This window comes from Thunnus albacares, chromosome 8 (genome assembly GCF_914725855.1).
Source record: "Thunnus albacares chromosome 8, fThuAlb1.1, whole genome shotgun sequence".
In the NCBI taxonomy this organism is placed as follows: domain Eukaryota; kingdom Metazoa; phylum Chordata; class Actinopteri; order Scombriformes; family Scombridae; genus Thunnus; species Thunnus albacares.
The window spans coordinates 30,581,030-30,602,171 of NC_058113.1; the positions used below are offsets into that span (position 1 = coordinate 30,581,030).

The following is a 21,142-nucleotide window of genomic DNA, read 5'->3' on the forward strand; positions in this document are numbered from 1 at the left end:
TCTCCTCTCTCTTACAGACTCAGACACGCTGTTTCATTTCCTCATTCATTCAGTCCGTATTTTAGCGCATATTGAAGCACATTCATTAGCGGAGGTTTACTATCTGGTTGGATATTAGTTGAGTTACTCAAGGACTTTCTAAAGTTAGTGCTTTTATGCGCATCAGTCAGTTTGAACAGCGGTTTTTCAATCAATCAATCAATCAATTTTTATTTATATAGCGCCATATCACAACAGAAGTCATCTCAAGGCACTTTTCACATAGAGCAGGTCAAGACCGTACTCTTTAATTTACAGAGACCCAACAATTCCCCCATGAGCAAGCACTTGGCAACAGCAGTAAGGAAAAACTCCCCTTTAATGAGTAGAAACCTCAAGCAGACCCCGGCTCTTGGTGGGCAGCCATCTGCTTTGACCTGTTGGGTTGAGAGAGAGAAAGAGAGAGAGAAAGGGAGAGGGGGGACAGGAGAGCAACAATCACAACAACAACAACAAGCATAAGCATCAATAGACAGGGAAGGATGCCATCAGGACTGTGAAGGACCGCGAAGGCTCGGCTCGGGACCCAGGTTTTTCCTGTGAGATGAGAAAGCACAAAAAACTCCGGGGAAGAAGCAAAGTTAGTGACATGCATTGATGTTACATGAATGCATACAGATGGAGAGGAGGAGGAGGAGAGAGGAGCTCAGTGCATCATGGGAAGTCCCCCAGCAGTCTAGGCCTATAGCAGCATAACTAAGGGCTGATCCAAGGCGAGCCTGGTCGGCCCTAAATATAAGCTTTATCAAAAACGGAAGTTTTAAGCCTACTCTTAAACATAGAGAGGGTGTCTGCATCCCGGACCGAATCTGGTAGATGGTTCCATAGAAGAGGAGCCTGATAGCTGAAGGCTCTGCCTCCCATTCTACTTTTAAAGACTGTAGGGACCTTGCCTTCACATTCAAATATTACACAGAGTGAATTCACCCTCAGCTCAGAATAAAACCTCTGCTTGTCCTTCCGTTTTAACTCTGTGACTCTGCACAAGACAGCTGTCAGTTTGTTAGAGCAGCTCCTGCACTGAAATCTTTATTGCACATAATGTGTAATCTCAGTTTCAATTTAAACAATCGGTATGAAGCTTTAGACATGTGGGATCAATGAATAATTATCTCTATCACTCATGATGTGATTGGTCACACTGATGGAATATAATTCCTATAATATTGGAGATTATATGTTAATATGCTGAGTGAGCAGGATTGTGATGCAGATGAAGAATGTAGTTTGAAAGTGAGATTTTTAAATAGGGAGCATAATCTTAACGTGTTTTAACAGCATTTCAGTGACAATGTTTAAATTTACTACAGTTGTTGAAGAAGCTGAAATAAAGTCACTGAATGCTGTTGAGCTGAGATACAAATAGATGTCTAAAAATTTAAAATATTCTGTATTTTAACCTCGACACCTTTTCAAGTGCAAATCACCAAACACGTTATTACTGGATCAGACTGAGAGCTACAGTCATGTCTCTATGTCTTTGATCTATATATGTTTTAAATCTTTAACTATATTTTTCATCTTCAGTTGCTGCTTCCTGTGTTTTGTCCGTCAGATTAAAGCTGAACAAATATATTTAAAATGTGATGTAGCTGCAGCCTGATACACAGTCAGATTCCACTTTATCATCATCAAGGAAATGTAAGTCTGGTAAATGATGAATTGATGGACAACACTGAATAAAACTTTATTGTGTAAACTTATTGACACTTTTCCCGCTCTGACACAGGCTCTTTTTTATAGATAAATGTGCAGCGTCCGCACACACATGCATTCATATCTTTAAGTCCACTGGATTAAAATAGAGGTCCTGCCTTTTATTTACCTGTTGCCATAGTGACTCGTAGTATCGGAGCTTGACTGAACCTGCTTTCTGAAACAGGCCCCTGCTCTAGTGCTGCGTCTGAACATATATATATCATCCAACCTGCACACACACACACACACACACACACACACACACACACACACACACACACACACACACACACCACAGAGCAAATCATAGTCTCCTACATGAGAGAAGAACAAGATTTCATGTTACATTGTGTTTGAATATGTGTTGCTATAATTCAGCAGATCATGCTGTAAATTATGTTGGTGGTTTGGTGTTTGAGCACCTGCCCCTCTAAAGGTCTCTGTACAGCCCTGTTCATACACAATATAATCAATAGTTGTCCAGGCCCTACTTACCACTGTGGTATGCAAAGGTAAGACTCAGGGAGCACTAGCAAGGAAGCTAAAACAATAATCAACAATCAACAATAATCAGAACCTGATTGATAGGAAGGGATGGGCAAGTGAACAGACAAGGGCTGCGTTCAAGATCAGTTTGGGGGAAGTGTTTCCTAGTGCTCCCTACCACACGAAGAACCCTGAAATATTAACTGCACCTTCAGATATTGTAATCAACTTAACCTGCAGCATCTTGTAGCACAGTTACATTACTGCACACAGACACCTGAGAAAGGCTTTTAAAAACATGTTACTTGAACTGAATTCATAGAAGAACAAACTGTAGACTGACTGAGATCTGACTAAAAGTCCTTTGCTCAGTCATGTAGAATAAGGAAGATGAACATGAGCACATGTTGTGATGCATGAATGAAACCTGACTTATCTTTTCACAAGTGTGATGACTGAACTTTGACCTCATGTGTTGATGACTCCTCTCCTCTGTCTCCTCTCACAGGGAGAAGATGATCTGCAGGATCCTTCTGCTCATCAGCCTGACCTCCTGTGTCTGTGGTTAGTTTAAACCTTCAGTTTGACATAAAGATGAACAACAGAATAAACCTTCAGCCTCACAAACATATTTTATGACTTCCATTTTAAAATATGTCAGTGAAAACATTAGAACTATTAAAGCTGGTAGATGACAGTTGGGAAGATCCTCTATCTTCAGTTATTGATTAGATTGTATTAATTATTGGCATCATGCATTACCTTTTTATACTCTTGTATCTTTAAACACTTAGCTGTATTTCTAAATATATATAGGTGGAGTTTAAGGGCTCAAATGTTAAAGTTCTTAGTTTGTCTGGTCCTCACTTTCCCTCTCTGTCTCCTCAACAGGAACATTTGTATTGAACGTGACAGAGACCTCCTACCAGGCAGAGGAGAACCACAACATCACACTGGAATGGATGTTTACAACCAAAACTGACAGTTCCTCCACCGTATCTATAATTATTTGTGAACTGTTAACTGATGTTAAACCCTTGGTCCTGTATCATCTATATGAGGGTGTTGAGGACTCAGAGTTTCAGGATGGACAGTTTGCAGGACGAGTTCAGTGTGACAAAGACGCCCTCAGAGAAGGACGAATCAGACTTCACGTGTTCAGAATCAGGACTGATGACTCAGGTCTGTACCAGTGTGAAGTGAGAACAAATTATGGTTGGAACAGAGGAAAAGGCCGGCTCAATGTCACTGGTAAGATGATTCAGTAAAATTTAGCAGAACTATGAAATATGTTCCAACTTAATGTGTTGTGGTTATTTAGTTTTCTTTAGTGAAATGTTGTTTCTTCACATGAATGACACAGATGTGTTTGGTGTCTTTACAGCAGCGAGGGATTGGCCTGAACCTGAGACACCAAACACAGCGAGTCGGGAAAGGATCGGCCTCTACTGTGTACTGGGACTGACGGCAGCAGCTATATCTGTACTGGCTGTTTATTCATTCACTCTCTGCCTGTTAGATTTATACTCGGTCCAGTGGTGGATTTCAGAAAACTTACAGTTTAGCAGATGGATCAGAGGAAACAGTTTGATTCAATTTTATACCAAAGACACAGAACACACAAGTCTCCCATTGGCTGGCAGGTAACCATAGCAACAACATCGATGCTTCATGCACTTAAATCACAAACTGTAAAAACTAATACTGGAAAAAACACATCCTGCCTTTATTTTCTCCAGTAAGTGGCCATGGTATCAGAGCCATAATGAACCACTGATATACAACAATAACAGACTTGATGGAGGAAACAACATTCTTGATCTTTACCTTGTGTATCATTTTGATATCAGGACTCCTCGTTAAACTTTGTTAGATCTGAAATGTGCACTTTGTTCACTTTATTGAAATAATGCTGAGAAGCATGTCTACCTCATAAATCACCTCATCTGTGTGATTTATTTTCAAATGAAATATAACATTAACATTTATATCCTGTCTATCATGTGCTTGAAGCTTGTAATGAAGTATTCAGGTTAAGACCCTTCAGAGCTGCTTGTTCTCATGTGTTATGAACACTGGTGTTAAACTAGTGCCACACAGGAAGTGATGCGTTTGTTTATAATGACCACAACAATCTTTTCATCATGTTTGTTGATCGTCTAACGTCATGAAAACTGTAAAACTGTGAGTTCTGACCTTCTTTCCAGAATTTATATCTTTAACTTCTCAACATTGATCTTTGTTGTTTTATTGTAATGTGTAATTGAAACTGAGATTTACTGTAGCTGTTTTTAATCCTGTCTGTTACAGTGAGCTCTTATTTACTGTCTGTTATTGATTATCAGTCTTTCACATGTATGTTTGAGAGAAAACCTTTGAACTGGAAACACTGGTATTAAGGATAAAGACCAGCAGAGGGAGCTCTTCACTGGAAGTCAGCTCATCTTGTTTAGAGATCCTCACCTGGCTGCAGGTTACAGCTGTGTGCTCATTTACACCTTTAGACTCATTGAAACATAACAGATGTATCACAGAGATCTGCTACTGTTATGTGTTTTATCAGTGATATTTGCTTAGAATAACAGAAACCAGCAATTTCTCTGTTTAATATCTCAAACTACAACACTGATGAAAGTGCTTTGTGGATGGACTGAAAATGACTTCAAATGTGTTCCAAGCTGTAAATGAATAGTGTCAGGCAAAGCAGTTTACTCCTTGTACCACAGATTAAATACCTTTGAATCACAGTGTAGAAGTTAATAGTCCAAATTCACCCATTCATGATTCTCACAATATCTTCCGTTTTTTTATTTGTAAACAAATTATATCAGACTTTGTGCACACTAAGTGGCATCCATAAAACATCACTGGTGTTGAATTGTAAAATGTAACCATTATAGATTATTTTAGTGTTTACAGTGGAAAAGTAAGTTTCTTGTTCATGAATCTGCTTGGATACTGACCTGCACAGACACATTGAAAAAAAGAGGATCCAAAACATAAAAAACAAACAAGAAATGAATGTCTTTATGTTAGATTACTATATAAAGAAATTGTAGACACACATCCTTTTATCAGAAATGCAAGTTTTATATGTATACAATCATTGACAGTATATAATAAAGTCATTGCAGACAGGAGGTGTTAATTTTGTTTTTAACACAATACTGCCACCTTCTGGACTTTTTCTGAAAGGTTTTTTTTTTTTTTTAAAAAATAGATGAATTAGAAATACTGTATGTTGTCAACTATCTGTTTCATTTCAGACATTTAAGGTAAAATCCCTGTTTCATGTCATTTCAAAAGCTTTTTTGAATAAAATGACATTGTGTGATTCAACAAAAGAGTGAAATAAATGCAAGAAATCAGTGCTGTAATTCCCTGTAATGCAAGGGTGGAATATAAAAAATATCTCTAACTTTACTGTCTATGTTAATACTTTGACAGGGGAGTGTGTGCAGGCAGGCAGCCAACTGTGGGAGGGTGAAGAGGGAGCTGAGAGACAGATGATGGAGGGGAGTTGGTGGTAGGAGCAGCCATGGGGGACAGTCCTCTGTGGCTGGGGAGGGAGAGAACCTCCATGTGAGGTTCAGGAGGTGACTGGGGACCTTGCTGTTTGGGTCCTGGCTGTTGCTGCAGGATCTTGCTGTTTTCAGCCGGCAACTGCTCTCTGTCCACCCTGACCAGAGCTCTACAACACACAGTCAGAGCAATAGAAAGGACTGTGTACATGCAAGTAGAGACTAGAGACATAATTAATGTGTTATATCAGTTTGGGAAAAGTATTTGTGGTGGACCTGTTTGATATTGTTCCATGTTGACCAGTCTACATTTTAGTGTGAAGAAATCATGTGTGTTTGGGGGGAAATCATAGGATTTTGTTTTGCCTCTTTACTGCCACCTGCGGTCAAAAGTGTCAATAGTGCTGTCAAAAAGTGCAGTAATTATAAAGTGAAAACAGCTCCTATTAAACAATAATACACAAGAAGAGAATAAATAGTAGAAGCTGGTGAGTGTTGGAAACGCATTAGATGGTTTTGGACTTTTTACAGGCAATGTTGGACGTAAGAAAAAAATGAAAATTAGATGAGTGTTAAGGGAATGAATAGAGAGAACCACTTCCTGAAGGAGTCTGAGTCTATGTAATCCTCTGGTAACTTGGGAACACTCTCTTTATTATATGGTCCCCCCGGATTGCCCCTATCATCCTGTAGATGATAAAAAGGTAAACACACACTTTACCTTTATATTTCAACATGACCACATCCGCAGCTTCTGTCTCTGTCTCATTCTCTCACTTACACTCTCCTCCATTCACCAGCTTAGAAAGACACAAAAAAAACATACAAACACACACAATTAACAAAAGTCACTGTCTATTTAGAGTCTAAACTCAGAGAGAACAATTTAATTGCATAATACCAGGTAAGGCTTAATTTAAGAGTAATGACTGACTATCTTGTAATATAATATTGTGTGTAAATATACATTTCATTAAATAATAAATATGATGCACACAGCTCACAGCATGACTTAATAGTTAGGGGAGAACTGGGTAAATCGAGCCAGTGGGTAAAATGAGACACCCCCTTTATCTAGATAACCATAAACAAAAGTAATAATGTGACCACAAATAAAGAAAGTATAGTTCACATCACTCAATCCATCTTGGACTCCAGCACATGGAGAGAGTGGTCAGAAAAACAGAGCAAAAAAAAACAAACAGATTTTTGTCATGTCAAGTGAATTCATCATGTTACTAAAGTTATCAGTCTTGTATCTTAATTAAGTTTTGGACATTATTACATGTTGATTTAAGTCAGTGTAAGCTACAAAACAAGGTCATAAACTTAGCATAATTGTGGATCTGAGCCACTGTGTGAAACAGTTTTGTCAAAATGGAGGTTGTGGGGTAAAACGTGCCAGTGATGTTGGAGCAAGTTGAGTCAATGGTTCAATTTACCCCCCAAAATTATTTTCTGATATTCTAGAGACTAGACACACTGTTCCTGTTAATGTTTGATCACCGTTACAAGTGTTACAATGTTGATGAATAAATACCTAATTGTTGACTAATGTTATGTTTAAGCCAAACATAAACATGCTGTACATACAGACGGGTGACAGATTAAAGGAGAAGCCAACATAAAGTGTTTTAGTAAGGTGTTGGGCCACCATGTGCCACCAGAACAGCTTCAATACACCTTGGCATTGATTCTACAAGTCTCTGAAACTCTTCTGGAGCGATGAACACTATTCTTCAAAAACATATTCCCTCATGTGGTGTTTTGATGATGGTGGTGGAGAGCGCTGTCTAACACCTCAGTCCAAAATCTCTCATTGGTTTCAATTGGTTTGAGATCTGGTGACTGTGAAGGTCATAGCATATGATTCACATCATCTTCATACTCATCAGACCATTCAGTGACCCCTCATGTCCTATGGATGGGGACATCCTGGAAGAGACCACTCCCATCAGGATAGAAATGTTTCATCATAAGATAAAGGTGATCACTCACAACAACTTTGTATTGATTAGCAGTGATTCTTCCCTCTAAGGGGTCAAGTGGACCCAAACCATGCCAGCAAAATGCCCCCCAGAGCATAACAGAGCCACCAGACCCCCTCACTGTAGGGGTCAAGCATTCAGACCTAGACCAGTTTTTCCTTTAATTTGTCACCTGTCTGTAGACACAAAAGCACATTTACACACACATTCTTTCTGTTTCTACAGTAACACACAAAGATCACAGTTAAATCTTTACTGAAAATGTGTGTCTCTGCCCTGCCTCTTTACATACAACCATGCCATTCAGTACAACACTGGAAACAACATTGAAAAGTGACTCAAACGTGCCCTCTGTAGACCTGAACCAGTGGACCAGATGTTATAACTTCTCATCACTATTATATCTCATAAATGTAGTTTACAAGATGATACTTTGAATATTCCATCTTTTTGGAACATGAAATCAATTAAAATCCCACTTTTACAATAAAAAAGTAAGCTGGTTGCATGATGTGAGTTTGGGACAATATATAGTAACTGGTGGTGGAGGTATGTACAGAAAAAGAAGGTAGCCTGTTTCACACTTAATCCTTTTGTTTTGTTGACATTGACTTCACTTTCTAAATGTTTGGGGTCACAGTACAGACCCTACTGCTGAATGAGTACAAATTATAAAAACAGCAACAAATTTCCCCCTTTTATTCATACTTTATTAAAACCAATATGTAGAAACGTATTGAATGTTTGCCACAAACTTGCACATTTTCTGACAGTGAGAAAATACAGAATACAGAAATGGCCATAAAGCATTGTTATTACACCAAATAAGGTGATATTTCTTGTTTTATACATGCATGAACAAAGTCGTTTTGTTTGGCAAAAAGTCATTCACAGACAGAAATGTACATGATGTCTAAATGTTCACATTACTTATATTTGGGTTTAATTACACCCCATAGAGGTCTAAAAGGAGTGAGAGGACTAAGTCATTGACTTCTTATTAACAAACTGTTATAAAGTTTCAATAACTGAAAGGTAGTGCTGTGTAAAAACTACTACCAACACCAATCACAGAAAATCAACTGTAATTATCAATGTTTTACAGCTGGGGACCCCTAACAGAAGTAATGCATAATTTTCTGCTGCGGACTTCTGAAACATGTCATCAGTTTAAAATCATGTTTATATGCATTTCTCATTTCTCAGTTATGCAAAGTCATTAAATGTCAAGCTGATAACACAACAGTAAGTACAGTATGTGTGTGAGCTGTTAAAATAGACTCCAGGACAACCAATAGAATGATGGTATGTTTACTTAAAGATATGAAAATACAAAATCTTTAGAGCTCAAACAAACCAATTTTAGAATTGATATAATAGAATTGATTAGAAGAATTTTTAGTTTAAGCTGCATGGACACGTTGAGAAGGAGGGCTGTCATCAGTCAGTCCAGGATCACAGTCAGCGTCCCTGAAGGTGTAAAAAGTCAGCCCAGAATCAGTTCCCTTACTGTATATCTACAATTGCACGTACTGTGGGGAATATGCTGCCTGCTAAATGTTCACTAACCTCTCACTGGTTTATCCAGAGCTTTGCATGCTTCTTAGGGGTTCAGTCACACCAGACTCACTGAAACAAGTTCATATTAAAAAGCAGAAAGTGTTTCTTTTCTGTAACATCACAGTTTAAAATATGAATAAAGGAATTTTATGAATAAGACATAATTTCACTTACATTACTGGCTGTTGATTGCAGTCTCTGTTTCTCTTTTTACAGCAGAAATATGCAGTGAGACCAAAGACTAATATTAGTGCTAAACCTGTGGAATCAAGAAGTTGACATTTAATATAATTGTATAAATATACAATAAATGCAGCCCATGATAAAATTTAGATCTCACCTGGCTGTCTTTAGTTTAGGCAGCATTTGAAAGACAAGTAATTCAGCCATGAGAGAAAGCAAGTAGACAGAGGATGGCAGAGTAAAAGCAAGTATGATTAGTAGCAAAAAGACAGATTTTACAGAATTGAATAATAACACTTCATGGCAGACATGGGTAACAGTAACAGTAACTTATCCAGATGACATAGACAGACAAAGTATCACATTTATTGGTGTTCAGTACTTACCAAAAACTCCCCAAAGTCCCCATTTTGCATGGTCCTCCCTGACATTTTGTTGATCCTTGGTGGAGATGGGAGGTGATGTAGGAGCTGGAGGAAAGAGGAAAAGCTCCAGTCAATAGTCAATCACATCAGCGGGCAGCAGGATGAAAGGTGTGTATCTGCGTGAAAAGCTTACCATTGATAAAATCACAAATGTTGCTACTGTCTAGTTGAAAAAAACAAGAGAAGTGTTACATAGTGTCAATCAACATACTGTACGAGTTGGATAGAAACATTTCATTGAGAACACATATAACTCTAGGATTTCATTTGACATGAAGAGTGTTTTGTTTTGCTTTTTGTGACATGTCCACTGATTTCAAGTCAGCAAAAAGTGGCAGCAGAGTGTTTTCAAGAGTTCAAATGTGGACGGTCTGGTAACTTTTAGCAGTGGGCAGAGATTTAATTTCTCTTCAACAAGAAATGATTACAACAAACAGCGCCCTCAGCTGGAACCATCAGTCCCTGACAACAAAGAAACTTTAAAACTGTATAAAGCACCCTCTCATCAGTCGACTGCTATCTTTACTGTGAGAGATTATAAGCCCGAGCATGATATGCAGCACAGAATCTAGTTTGAAACAATTACGTTTACATGCACACTAGCATCCTGCTTTTATCCTTTGATCATATTCAGGATGTAATGTTCTCATTGAACATGGGTCATCATTACAATGTTTATCTTCCTTTTGTTTGTTTTATGGACAAACTTCACATGACAGACTAAACAAAAACTTCGATATTAAGTTTTTAATGTGCAAATACAATAAAAACTCCTAAAACACCATCAAAGCTGGGATACTGGTGTGCATGTAAACACACTTGATCTGTGCAATCTGTTGTTTTCTGAGCCAGGTGTGAATGATTTCAAGAAAATCACACTGAACAGTATTTTAAGGGCTTAGAAAGTAAATACCTGGACATTTTTCGGTCTTCATATATTCATTGGCCCCTTCAAACTGACAGACACTATCTGTATCCCTGGAAATGAATGCCCGACCGGCGTGCTGGCAGAGAGTATTGGGTGGTGGAAGGCCTGTGCAACTTCTGATGTCAGTGTTACTGAAGACCAGCTCATCATTGCAAAACACACGAGTCACATCAGTGGCACATCCTGGGGTCTCACAGAAAAACAGTTGCACAGGACTGTGTCCACCTGTAACATCATACATCTATGAAGTAACTCACATAAACTGAAAGGAAACATCTTTTTTTTGATGAAGAGAATGACATAAACAAGAGAGGACGTACCCTGACCTGCAGTCACTGGAAAGCACTGAGTGAGTGTAAGAGCACACAGCAGCAGAAAGAGGAAGATTTGCTCTGTCAAGACAAAATTACAAACTCAATCTAAGGCTGGTGGTTGAGATTGGACCCAGTTTTAAGTTGGTAAATTGTCAGAAACCTACCTTTCATGTGAGACATCGGTACTGTGAAGCTTTTCTGGGCTGTCCTGTTGGAGACACATTCAGTTTCCCGTCAGAAACTTCGCATCACAGAATTTCTAATTATCCCCCACCATGACACCCTTCATGTTGAGCACAACCTTTACAGCACACCACTTCCTTTACTGGAATTTGGTGTTAGCCTCAACTGAAATGTGTCTTCCCTATTTAAAACCACAACACACGACTCATAATGAACAAATACTGTATGTATTGATGTTCCTGTTTGTGAGGCTTGTTACTCAAAAAAATTTACAAAAATGTACAAAAACTGTTTTTAAGACATTTGAAACCCAAATGGTGAATCTTTCACATGGACAAAAGCGAGTTAGAGTCAGTTGGTGAGGAAGTGGTATTTACTGTTAATGTTATCAAACAGGACTGAACATATCTATTTACAGTATTTCAATCAAAAAACAAAATTTTCATGTTGCCATTCAAACATTGGATAGCACCACTTAAAATGAACTATAACCAATGACTTACCCCATTTCTTGCTCTGAGATAACGTTTCCTCTCTCCAAGTGATGGTCCGCTCAGTACGAATATGCACGACCTAAACAATAACACGAAGCACAAATGTACGTTTAGTTGGATTGAGCAGTGCTACAGACAGCAACCCGATGAGACGGGAACAGGGGGGCGGCTCCCCCAAAGCTGACTAAAATGACTACACCTGCGAGACGTTTTACACATTAGAATTCCAATATCAATAACAGACAGTAAATAAGAGCTCAGTTCAATTCAGTTCAAGTAACGTTTTTAAAAGCCTTTCTCAGGTGTCTGTGTGCAGTAATGTAACTGTGCTACAAGATGCTGCAGGTTAAGTTGATTACAATATCTGAAGGTGCAGTTAATATTTCAGGGTTCTTCGTGTGGTAGGGAGCACTAGAAAACACTTCCCCTAAACTGATGTTGAACGCAGCCCTTGTCTGTTCACTTGCCCATCCCTTCCTATCAATCAGGTTCTGATTATTATTGATTATTGTTTTAGCTTCCTTGCTAGTGCTCCCTGAGTCTTACCTTTGCATACCACAGTGGTAAGTGTGTGTGCGGACACTGCACATTTATCTTTAAAAAAGAGCCTGTGTCAGAGCGGGAAAAGTGTCAATAAGTTAACACAATAAAGTTTTATTCAGTGTTGTCCATCAATTCATCATTTACCAGACTTACATTTCCTTGATGATGATAAAGTGGAATCTGACTGTGTATCAGGCTGCAGCTACATCACATTTTAAATATATTTGTTCAGCTTTAATCTGACGGACAAAACACAGGAGGCAGCAACTGAAGATGAAAAATATAGTTAAAGATTTAAAACATATATAGATCAAAAACATAGAGACATGACTGTAGCTCTCAGTCTGATCCAGTAATAACGTGTTTGGTGATTTGCACTTGAAAAGGCGTCGAGGTTAAAATACAGAATATTTTAAATATTTAGACATCTATTTGTATCTCAGCTCAACAGCATTCAGTGACTTTATTTCAGCTTCTTCAGCAACTGTAGTAAATTTAAACTTTTTCACTAAAATGCTGTTAAAACACGTTAAGATTATGCTTCCTATTTAAAAATCTCACTTTCAAACTACATTCTTCATCCGCATCACAATCCTGCTCACTCAGCATATTAACATAAAATCTCCAATATTATAGGAATTATATTCCATCAGTGTGACCAATCACATCATGAGTGATAGAGATAATTATTCATTGATCCCACATGTCTAAAGCTTCATACCGATTGTTTAAATTGAAACTGAGATTACACATCATGTGTAATAAAGATTTCAGTGCAGGAGCTGCTCTAACAAACTGACAGCTGTCTTGTGCACAGAGTCACAGAGTTAAAACAGAAGGACAAGCAGAGGTTTTATTCTGAGCTGAGGGTGAATTCACGCTGTGTAATATTTGAATGTGAAGGCAAAAACCGCTGTTCAAACTGACTGATGCGCATAAAAGCGGTAACTTTAGAAAGTCCTTGAGTAACTCAACTAATATCCAACCAGATAGTAAACCTCCGCTAATGAATGTGCTTCGATATGCGCTAAAATACGGACTGAATGAATGAGGAAATGAAACAGCGTGTCTGACTCTGTAAGAGAGAGGAGACAGAGAGAAACTCCGGGTTTACTTACTTACTTTACAGTCACCTCTTATCTCTATATTGCCTGTTTCTTTAACCACTAATTTTCTTTTCAGTCACATTCACCAGTTGTTTTATTTGATTTAATACTGTAGTTGTTGGGGGTAGGTGGGCGGAGTTCCCAGCATGTGAGACATTGTGTTTACGGACATAAGTTTAGGTAAATTGTGTTCTAAATCACCACAGATGTTATCTGGTACACAGTGATTAGTGTTACTGTTCTCCACACTAACTCTACGATGTTTCTAGTAGTTAACAGTTTGCTGTTATGGAATAAAGCATCTTACACCATGAGTGAAGGTGGCTGTGCGGTTAGTAACTTCCTCCAGAAGAGCGCAATAATCAGCAGATTTCAGTTCCTGTTTTTAATTTAATAACTTCTACGTAATTAAATGGAAAAAAGTCATTACTTACTTCCTCAAAAGTATATCGTGGAGATGTACACGGAAATATGTGCCATACTGTAGTGGTCAGTAGCAAACTGTGTATCTGAAGATCTTCACAGCTGCTCAAGAGCAAAGAATGTAGAAGACACAATAGAGAACTCTCTGTGTCTCCTGCACTTCAATGTTTTTGGGAGTTTCTGCAATAATTTGCTTCTATATGTCCCAAGATTTTCTGCACTTTACTCTGCTGTTGTCACACTGTAAGTACTTTTTAATTTACTTTTTAAAACATGAAACATGCTTGTCATTGAAATGATTGGCATTATAATTATTATAGGGCCTATCTGATTATTGTGAAACAAACAAAAGCTGACTGCAGTTTTATATGATTTCTGTTATTATCATAATACCACAACTGTCTCTCAGGAGGTTCATACCGGTACTTTACCGAATATACAAGAGTAGAGAATATCCCAACACGGTGATGTTTCATGGAGTAATCCCGTCAATTCCTGGCTTTTAACTACATTTTGGATTATTTGCACAGAAACGTGAGGAAAAACTCTCGGGTAGGTTAAGGCACATTTAATTTAACTTTTTCCAATGGATGATATTTTCATGTCTCAACCCAACAATGAGCGTTAATATTGAGAGATTTGGTGTATAAAGTACACTCTGCAGTGAATCATCGCTGCTCTTTTTCTCATGTGAGCCGTGTTTGTTAACTAAGTGCATTTCTACAACGGTATTAAACTGCAACAAAGTTCGTTTATGTTATGCGTAAATACTCATTTAAGTGTAAGAGACAGATACAAATATGAGACACGTTAAGACTTAAGTAGGATTTACATTATATTTAGTGAGAAATACTGTTCAGGTGTTCAATAAATATCCACTCTGATGTGCTGAGGCTGGTAAATGGGATGTCAGGCTACACTGAGGAGAGCTTAGAGGTGTTGCTGTATACTCACCATGCAGTCACAACAACCTAAACACACTCACACAGTAAACACATGAACCACTCATGTGTCTTAGTGTGTTTAACTACAACTATAACAGGGAAGAGACAATAAACTGACAAAGAAATAAAACTACAGTTTAGCAAACAAAGTAAGGATAGCAGTTGGTTCTAAAATGTGGAACAGTGTTAAATATGGCTGACACTTAGAACAAACCTAAAATTAGACAAAACAGCAGTAAGAGGAGACCAACAAGAGACATTTTACACATTAATATGGTCCTCCACCTTTATACACTGGCACATGCAGAGACAATATGCAGCATCAAATTATAATGTGTTTGAGAAAACACAACGAAGTAGCAGCGAAAACTCTTCAGTAAAGCTAAAGTTTTTTAAATTGACATTAGTGTTGTTTTAAGCGTCCCATTTATCTAGTGCTGTTCCTTTACATGACAGTAATGTTAATGCAGTTTGATAGTTTGGATAGCTTGACTGCTTATGCATTCCCACTGTGTGTTGTTTGTCCACAATTACTGTAATTATCACCATACGTGTTAAAGTTCTGCTTCATCCTCACTCAGATTTTTACATGGAAGACTTTTTACATTTCCAGAGTGAGTGAAGGAATCAGGAGAGAGGAGACAGAAGTGAGGAAGAATTGCAGGATGCAGTGGTGTTGAAAGAAAGAGAAACAGTTTACACTTGAATCATCTTGTAGTTTTGTAGCACAGTTACATTACTGCACACAGACACCTGAGAAAGGCTTTTAAAAACATGTTACTTGAACTGAATTCATAGAAGAACAAACTGTAGACTGACTGAGATCTGACTAAAAGTCCTTTGCTCAGTCATGTATAATAAGGAAGATGAACATGAGCACATGTTGTGATGCATGAATGAAACCTGACTTATCTTTTCACAAGTATGATGACTGAACTTTGACCTCATGTGTTGATGACTCCTCTCCTCTGTCTCCTCTCACAGGGAGAAGATGATCTGCAGGATCCTTCTGCTCATCAGCCTGACCTCCTGTGTCTGTGGTTAGTTTAAACCTTCAGTTTGACATAAAGATGAACAACAGAATAAACCTTCAGCCTCACAAACATATTTTATGATTTCCATTTTAAAATATGTCAGTGAAAACATTAGAACTATTAAAGCTGGTAGATGACAGTTGGGAAGATCCTCTATCTTCAGTTATTGATTAGATTGTATTAATTATTAGCATCATGCATTACCTTTTTATACTCTTGTATCTTTAAACACTTAGCTGTATTTCTAAATATATATAGGTGGAGTTTAAGGGCTCAAGTTCTTAGTTTGTCTGGTCCTCACTTTCCCTCTCTGTCTCCTCAACAGGAACATTTGTATTGAATGTGACAGAGACCTCCTACCAGGCAGAGGAGAACGACAACATCACACTGGAATGGATGTTTACAACCAAAACTGACAGTTCCTCCACCGTACTTATAATTATTTGTCAACTGTTTACTGATGTTAAACCCTTGGTCCTGTATCATCTATATGAGGGTGTTGAGGTCTCAGAGTTTCAGGATGGACAGTTTGCAGGACGAGTTCAGTGTGACAAAGACGCCCTCAGAGAAGGACGAATCAGACTTCATGTGTCCAGAATCAGGACTGATGACTCGGGTCTGTACCTGTGTAAAGTGAGAACAGATTCTGGTTGGAACAGAGGAAAAGGCAATGTCACTGGTAAGATGATTCAGTAAAACTCAGCAGAACTATGAAATATGTTCCAACTTAATGTGTTGTGGTTATTTAGTTTTCTTTAGTGAAATGTTGTTTCTTCACATGAATGACACAGATGTGTTTTTACATCAGCGAGGGATTGGCCTGAACCTGAGAGACCAAACACAGCGAGTCTGGAAAGGATCGGCCTCTACTGTGTACTGGGACTGACAGCAGCAGCTATATCTGTACTGGCTGTTTAGTCATTCACTCTCTGCCTGTTAAACAAGATTTATACTCGGTCCAGTGGTGGATTTTAGAAAACTGACAGTTTAGCAGATGGATCAGAGGAAACAGTTTGATTCAATTTTATACCAAAGACACAGAACATACAAGTTTCCCATTCGCTGGCAGGTAACCATAGCAACAACCTTGATGCTTTTTTACAGATTGTAAAAACTAATAATGGTTTGAACACATCCTGCCTTTATTTTCTCCAGTAAGTGTCAATAATGAACCACTGATATGCAACAATAACAGACTTGATGGAGGAAACAACGTTCTTGATCTTTACCTTGTTTATCATTTTGATATCAGGACTCCTCGTTAAACTTTGTTAGATCTGAAATGTGCACTTTGTTCACTTTATTGAAATTATGCTGAGAAGCACGTCTACCTCATAAATCACCTCATCTGTGTGATTTATTTTCAAATGAAATATAACATTAACATTTATATCCTGTCTATCGTGTGCTTGAAGGTTGTAATGAAGTATTCAGGTTAAGAACCTTCAGAGCTGCTTGTTCTCATGTGTTATGAACACTGGTGTTAAACTAGTGCCACACAGGAAGTGATGCATTTGTTTATAATGACCACAACAATCTTTTCATCATGTTTGTTGATCGTCTAACGTCATGAAAACTGTAAAACTGTGAGTTCTGACCTTCTTTCCAGAATTTATATCTTTAACTTCTCAACGTTGATCTTTGTTGTTTTATTGTAATGTGTAATTGAAACTGAGATTTACTGTTGCTGTTTTTAATCCTGTCTGTTACAGTGAGCTCTTATTTACTGTCTGTTATTGATTATCAGTCTTTCACATGTATGTTTGAGAGAAAACCTTTGAACTGGAAACACTGGTATTAAGGATAGAGACCAGCAGAGGGAGCTCTTCACTGGAAGTCAGCTCATCTTGTTTAGAGATCCTCACCTGGCTGCAGGTTACAGCTGTGTGCTCATTTACACCTTTAGGCTCATTGAAACATAACAGATGTATCACAGAGATCTGCTACTGTTATGTGTTTTATCTGTGATATTTGCTTAGAATAACAGAAACCAGCAATTTCTCTGTTTAATATCTCAAACTACAACACTGGTGAAAGTGCTTTGTGGATGGACTGAAAATGACTTCAAATGTGTTCCAAGCTGTAAATGAATAGTGTCAGGCAAAGCAGTTTACTCCTTTGTGACAAAGTGGGTGAGAATACACCATTTGTCCCTACTTTCACCATCAATGCCACATAGGTTACGAATTTAAACATGCTTGTTAAGAGTTTGTTTAGCCATATGTCCATGATCAATCTGTAACTTGCAGACACATACTATCCCGGGTTTGTTAGTGGTTTGCATTAAGTTTGGTTACAGTCCACATACCAGCAACATTTTTAGTTAAAGTAAAACACCAACAAGTATTGTTAAGTTTAGTTATTGTTTATTGGGTTAGTTCTGCATTTCATAATTCAATCATTCTTTTTGTGCTACTTATCATACCCACCATGTGCTCCACAGACAATAGGAGGACACACCCAACAATGTCCTGTATTTATGCACTGGGTGACATCATTGGTGATGTCACTGGGTTGGGTAATGTGGGGGGTGGTACTAAATTATGTTAAGTAAGTTGTGTACTGTGACTTTGATCTGTTTATGTATGGTTGCAAGTGCATTATATGGTAAGCTATGGAAAAGTGTTTCACCTTGGAGGTTGGTAAGATTGAATAACTTTATCTCTTACCTGTTTTTAGGAGAGACATGGGATGTACCTGCAGCAATGGTACAGCCCAGATTGACTCTGATGGACTGATGATGGAATGGTCTATTTAAGAAGTTGCTTTTTGGCTGTTGGGGGGTTAGTACATCAGTGTGTAGCTGCGTGCACATGATAAGTTCATATAAATAAAGTTGTTATGAGTTGAGTTCGATCAGTTAGACCAAGTTATATTATTATTATATATTTAGTTGTTCTTTTGTTTTTTGTAAATAATTTTTTTGTTTTTGTTACATGTGAAGCATGGTGCCACTTTTTCTTGTAAATAAACCACCTTGTGATACCTGGACAAGGTTTCCTGTGTTTGCCTCCTACCAAGTGACCAGCCACTCCGGTCAGGCTACACCACATCTTTGTACCACAGATTAAATACCTTTGAATCACAGTGTAGAAGTTAATAGTCCAAATTCACCCATTCATGAATCTCACAAAATCTTCCCCCTTTTTTTGTAAACAAATTATATCAGACTTTGTGCACACTAAGTGTCATCCATAAAACATCACTGGTGTTGAATTGTAAAATGTAAACATTATAGATTTTTTTTAGTGTTTACAGTGGAAAAGTAAGTTTCTTGTTGACAAATCTGCTTGGATACTGACCTGCACAGACACATTGAAAAAAATAGGATCCAAAACATAAAAAAACAAACAAGAAATGAATGTCTTTATGTTAGATTACTATATAAAGAAATTGTAGACACACATCCTTTTATCAGAAATGCAAGTTTTATATGTGTACAATCATTGACAGTATATAATAAAGTCATTGCAGACAGGAGGTGTTAATTTTGTTTTTAAGACAATACTGCCACCTACTGGACTTTATTTGAAAGGTTTTTTTTTTTTTAAAATAGATGAATTAGAAATACTGTATGTTGTCAACTATCTGTTTCATTTCAGACATTTCAGGTAAAATCCCTGTTTCATGTCATTTCAAAAGCTTTTTTGAATAAAATGACATTGTGTGATTCAACAAAAGAGTGAAATAAATGCAAGAAATCAGTGCTGTAATTCCCTGTAATGCAAGGGTGGAATATAAAAAACATCTATAACTTTACTGTCTATGTTAATACTTTGACAGGGGAGTGTGTGCAGGCAGGCAGCCGACTGTGGGAGGGTGAAGAGGGAGCTGAGAGACAGATGCTGGTGCTCTGCAGTAATTATAAAGAGGAAACAGCTCCTATTAAACAATAATTTGCTGAATTATAAAGTGACTTTATCAATAAATGTGATACATGTCCTGATCACATTTATGGATTATGCTAGTCAAGGCAGCAATATTTCTCTGAGCAGTTATGAATATATTTAGAAAACAGGATCTAATGATTCCCTGAACGTAAGGAAAACAGGGAAGAGAATAAATAGTAGAAGCTGGTGAGTGTTGGAAACGCATTAGATGGTTTTGGACTTTTTACAGGCAATGTTGGACGTAAGAAAGAATGAAAATTAGATGAGTGTTAAGGGAATGAATAGAGAGAACCACTTCCTGAAGGAGTCTGAGTCTATGTAACCCTCTGGTAACTTGGGAACACTCTCTTTATTATATGGTCCCCCCGGATTGCCCCTATCATCCTGTAGATGATAAAAAGGTAAACACACACTTAACCTTTATATTTCAACATGACCACATCCGCAGCTTCTGTCTCCGTCTCATTCTCTCACTTACACTCTCCTCCATTCACCAGCTTAGAAAGACACAAAAAAAACATACAAACACACAAAATTAATAAAAGTCACTGTCTATTTAGAGTCTAAACTCAGAGAGAACAATTTAATTGCATAATACCAGGTAAGGCTTAATTTGAGAGTAATAACTGACTATCTTGCAATATAATATAATATGGAGTGATCCATTTTTGTGTGTAAATATACAATTTGTTAAATAAAAAATATGATGTACAGAGCTCGCAGCATGACTTAACAGGTATAGTCTAGACCAGGGGTTTTCAAAGTCTGAGACTCTGGGCCTCCCCTCAGACAAATCTTGGAAAAAGGGCTCCCCTGAAACTATTTGGAGCCCTCCTGAGGAGGCCCACCTCCAACTGTGAAAACGTCTGGACAGAGTTCTTTCTTGCAACACCATTATTTTGACATTGTAACTCTTAATCTCTCCATTTTAATTTCAGATTACACTGCCTTTTTCCTTTTCAGTATCTGTAATCTGATTACCATTGCACTGCATTTCCATTTTATCATCCCTGGCACAAAAAAACACCCCATAGTTGGAAGCGCTCACAGCCCAGTAACACGAATCTCCACTTCTGCCACTAGATGGCAGCATGTAGACACGAACAATCTAAATACGTCTGCTCTCATGTTCTTATGAAATCATTGCCTTCAAACAGGCAACTCTGTGTTTTGACTGTACAATGCCCTCCAGTGTTTGGCACTTGGGCTAAAAATGAGCCAAAGGGTTGCATGAGCAAAACAACACATGCAATGAGCAATAATGAGCTCATTATTGGAGGAATAAATCTATAATGTTGTTAAAAATATTGATAATTTACAAAGTGGTACTGGTTAACTTCTTCTGGTTCTTTTCAATAAAATTGTGTCAACTTGTCATGAGAA

At 37.8% G+C, this 21,142-nt stretch overlaps 1 protein-coding gene across 1 annotated transcript; it reads left to right on the plus strand.

Annotated features, from left to right (window-relative positions):
- The first annotated feature begins 2,752 nt into the window (after positions 1–2,752).
- On the plus strand, positions 2,753–4,086 carry LOC122988116 (butyrophilin-like protein 8). Its single transcript, XM_044360277.1, has 4 exons — positions 2,753–2,787; positions 3,115–3,474; positions 3,608–3,737; positions 4,074–4,086. Exons 2-4 carry the CDS (start codon positions 3,186–3,188, stop codon positions 4,084–4,086), a joined length of 432 nt encoding a protein of 143 aa, XP_044216212.1. The 5' UTR covers positions 2,753–2,787; positions 3,115–3,185.
- The last annotated feature ends 17,056 nt before the right edge of the window (positions 4,087–21,142 follow it).

Excerpts from the sequence above, each read along its gene's own strand:
- LOC122988116 (XM_044360277.1), top strand. The coding sequence starts at position 3,186 with ATGTTTACAACCAAAACTGACAGTTCCTCCACCGTATCTATAATTATT. Across the intron at positions 3,475-3,607 it reads AGGCCGGCTCAATGTCACTG|CAGCGAGGGATTGGCCTGAA; the intron begins GTAAGATGATTC and ends GTGTCTTTACAG.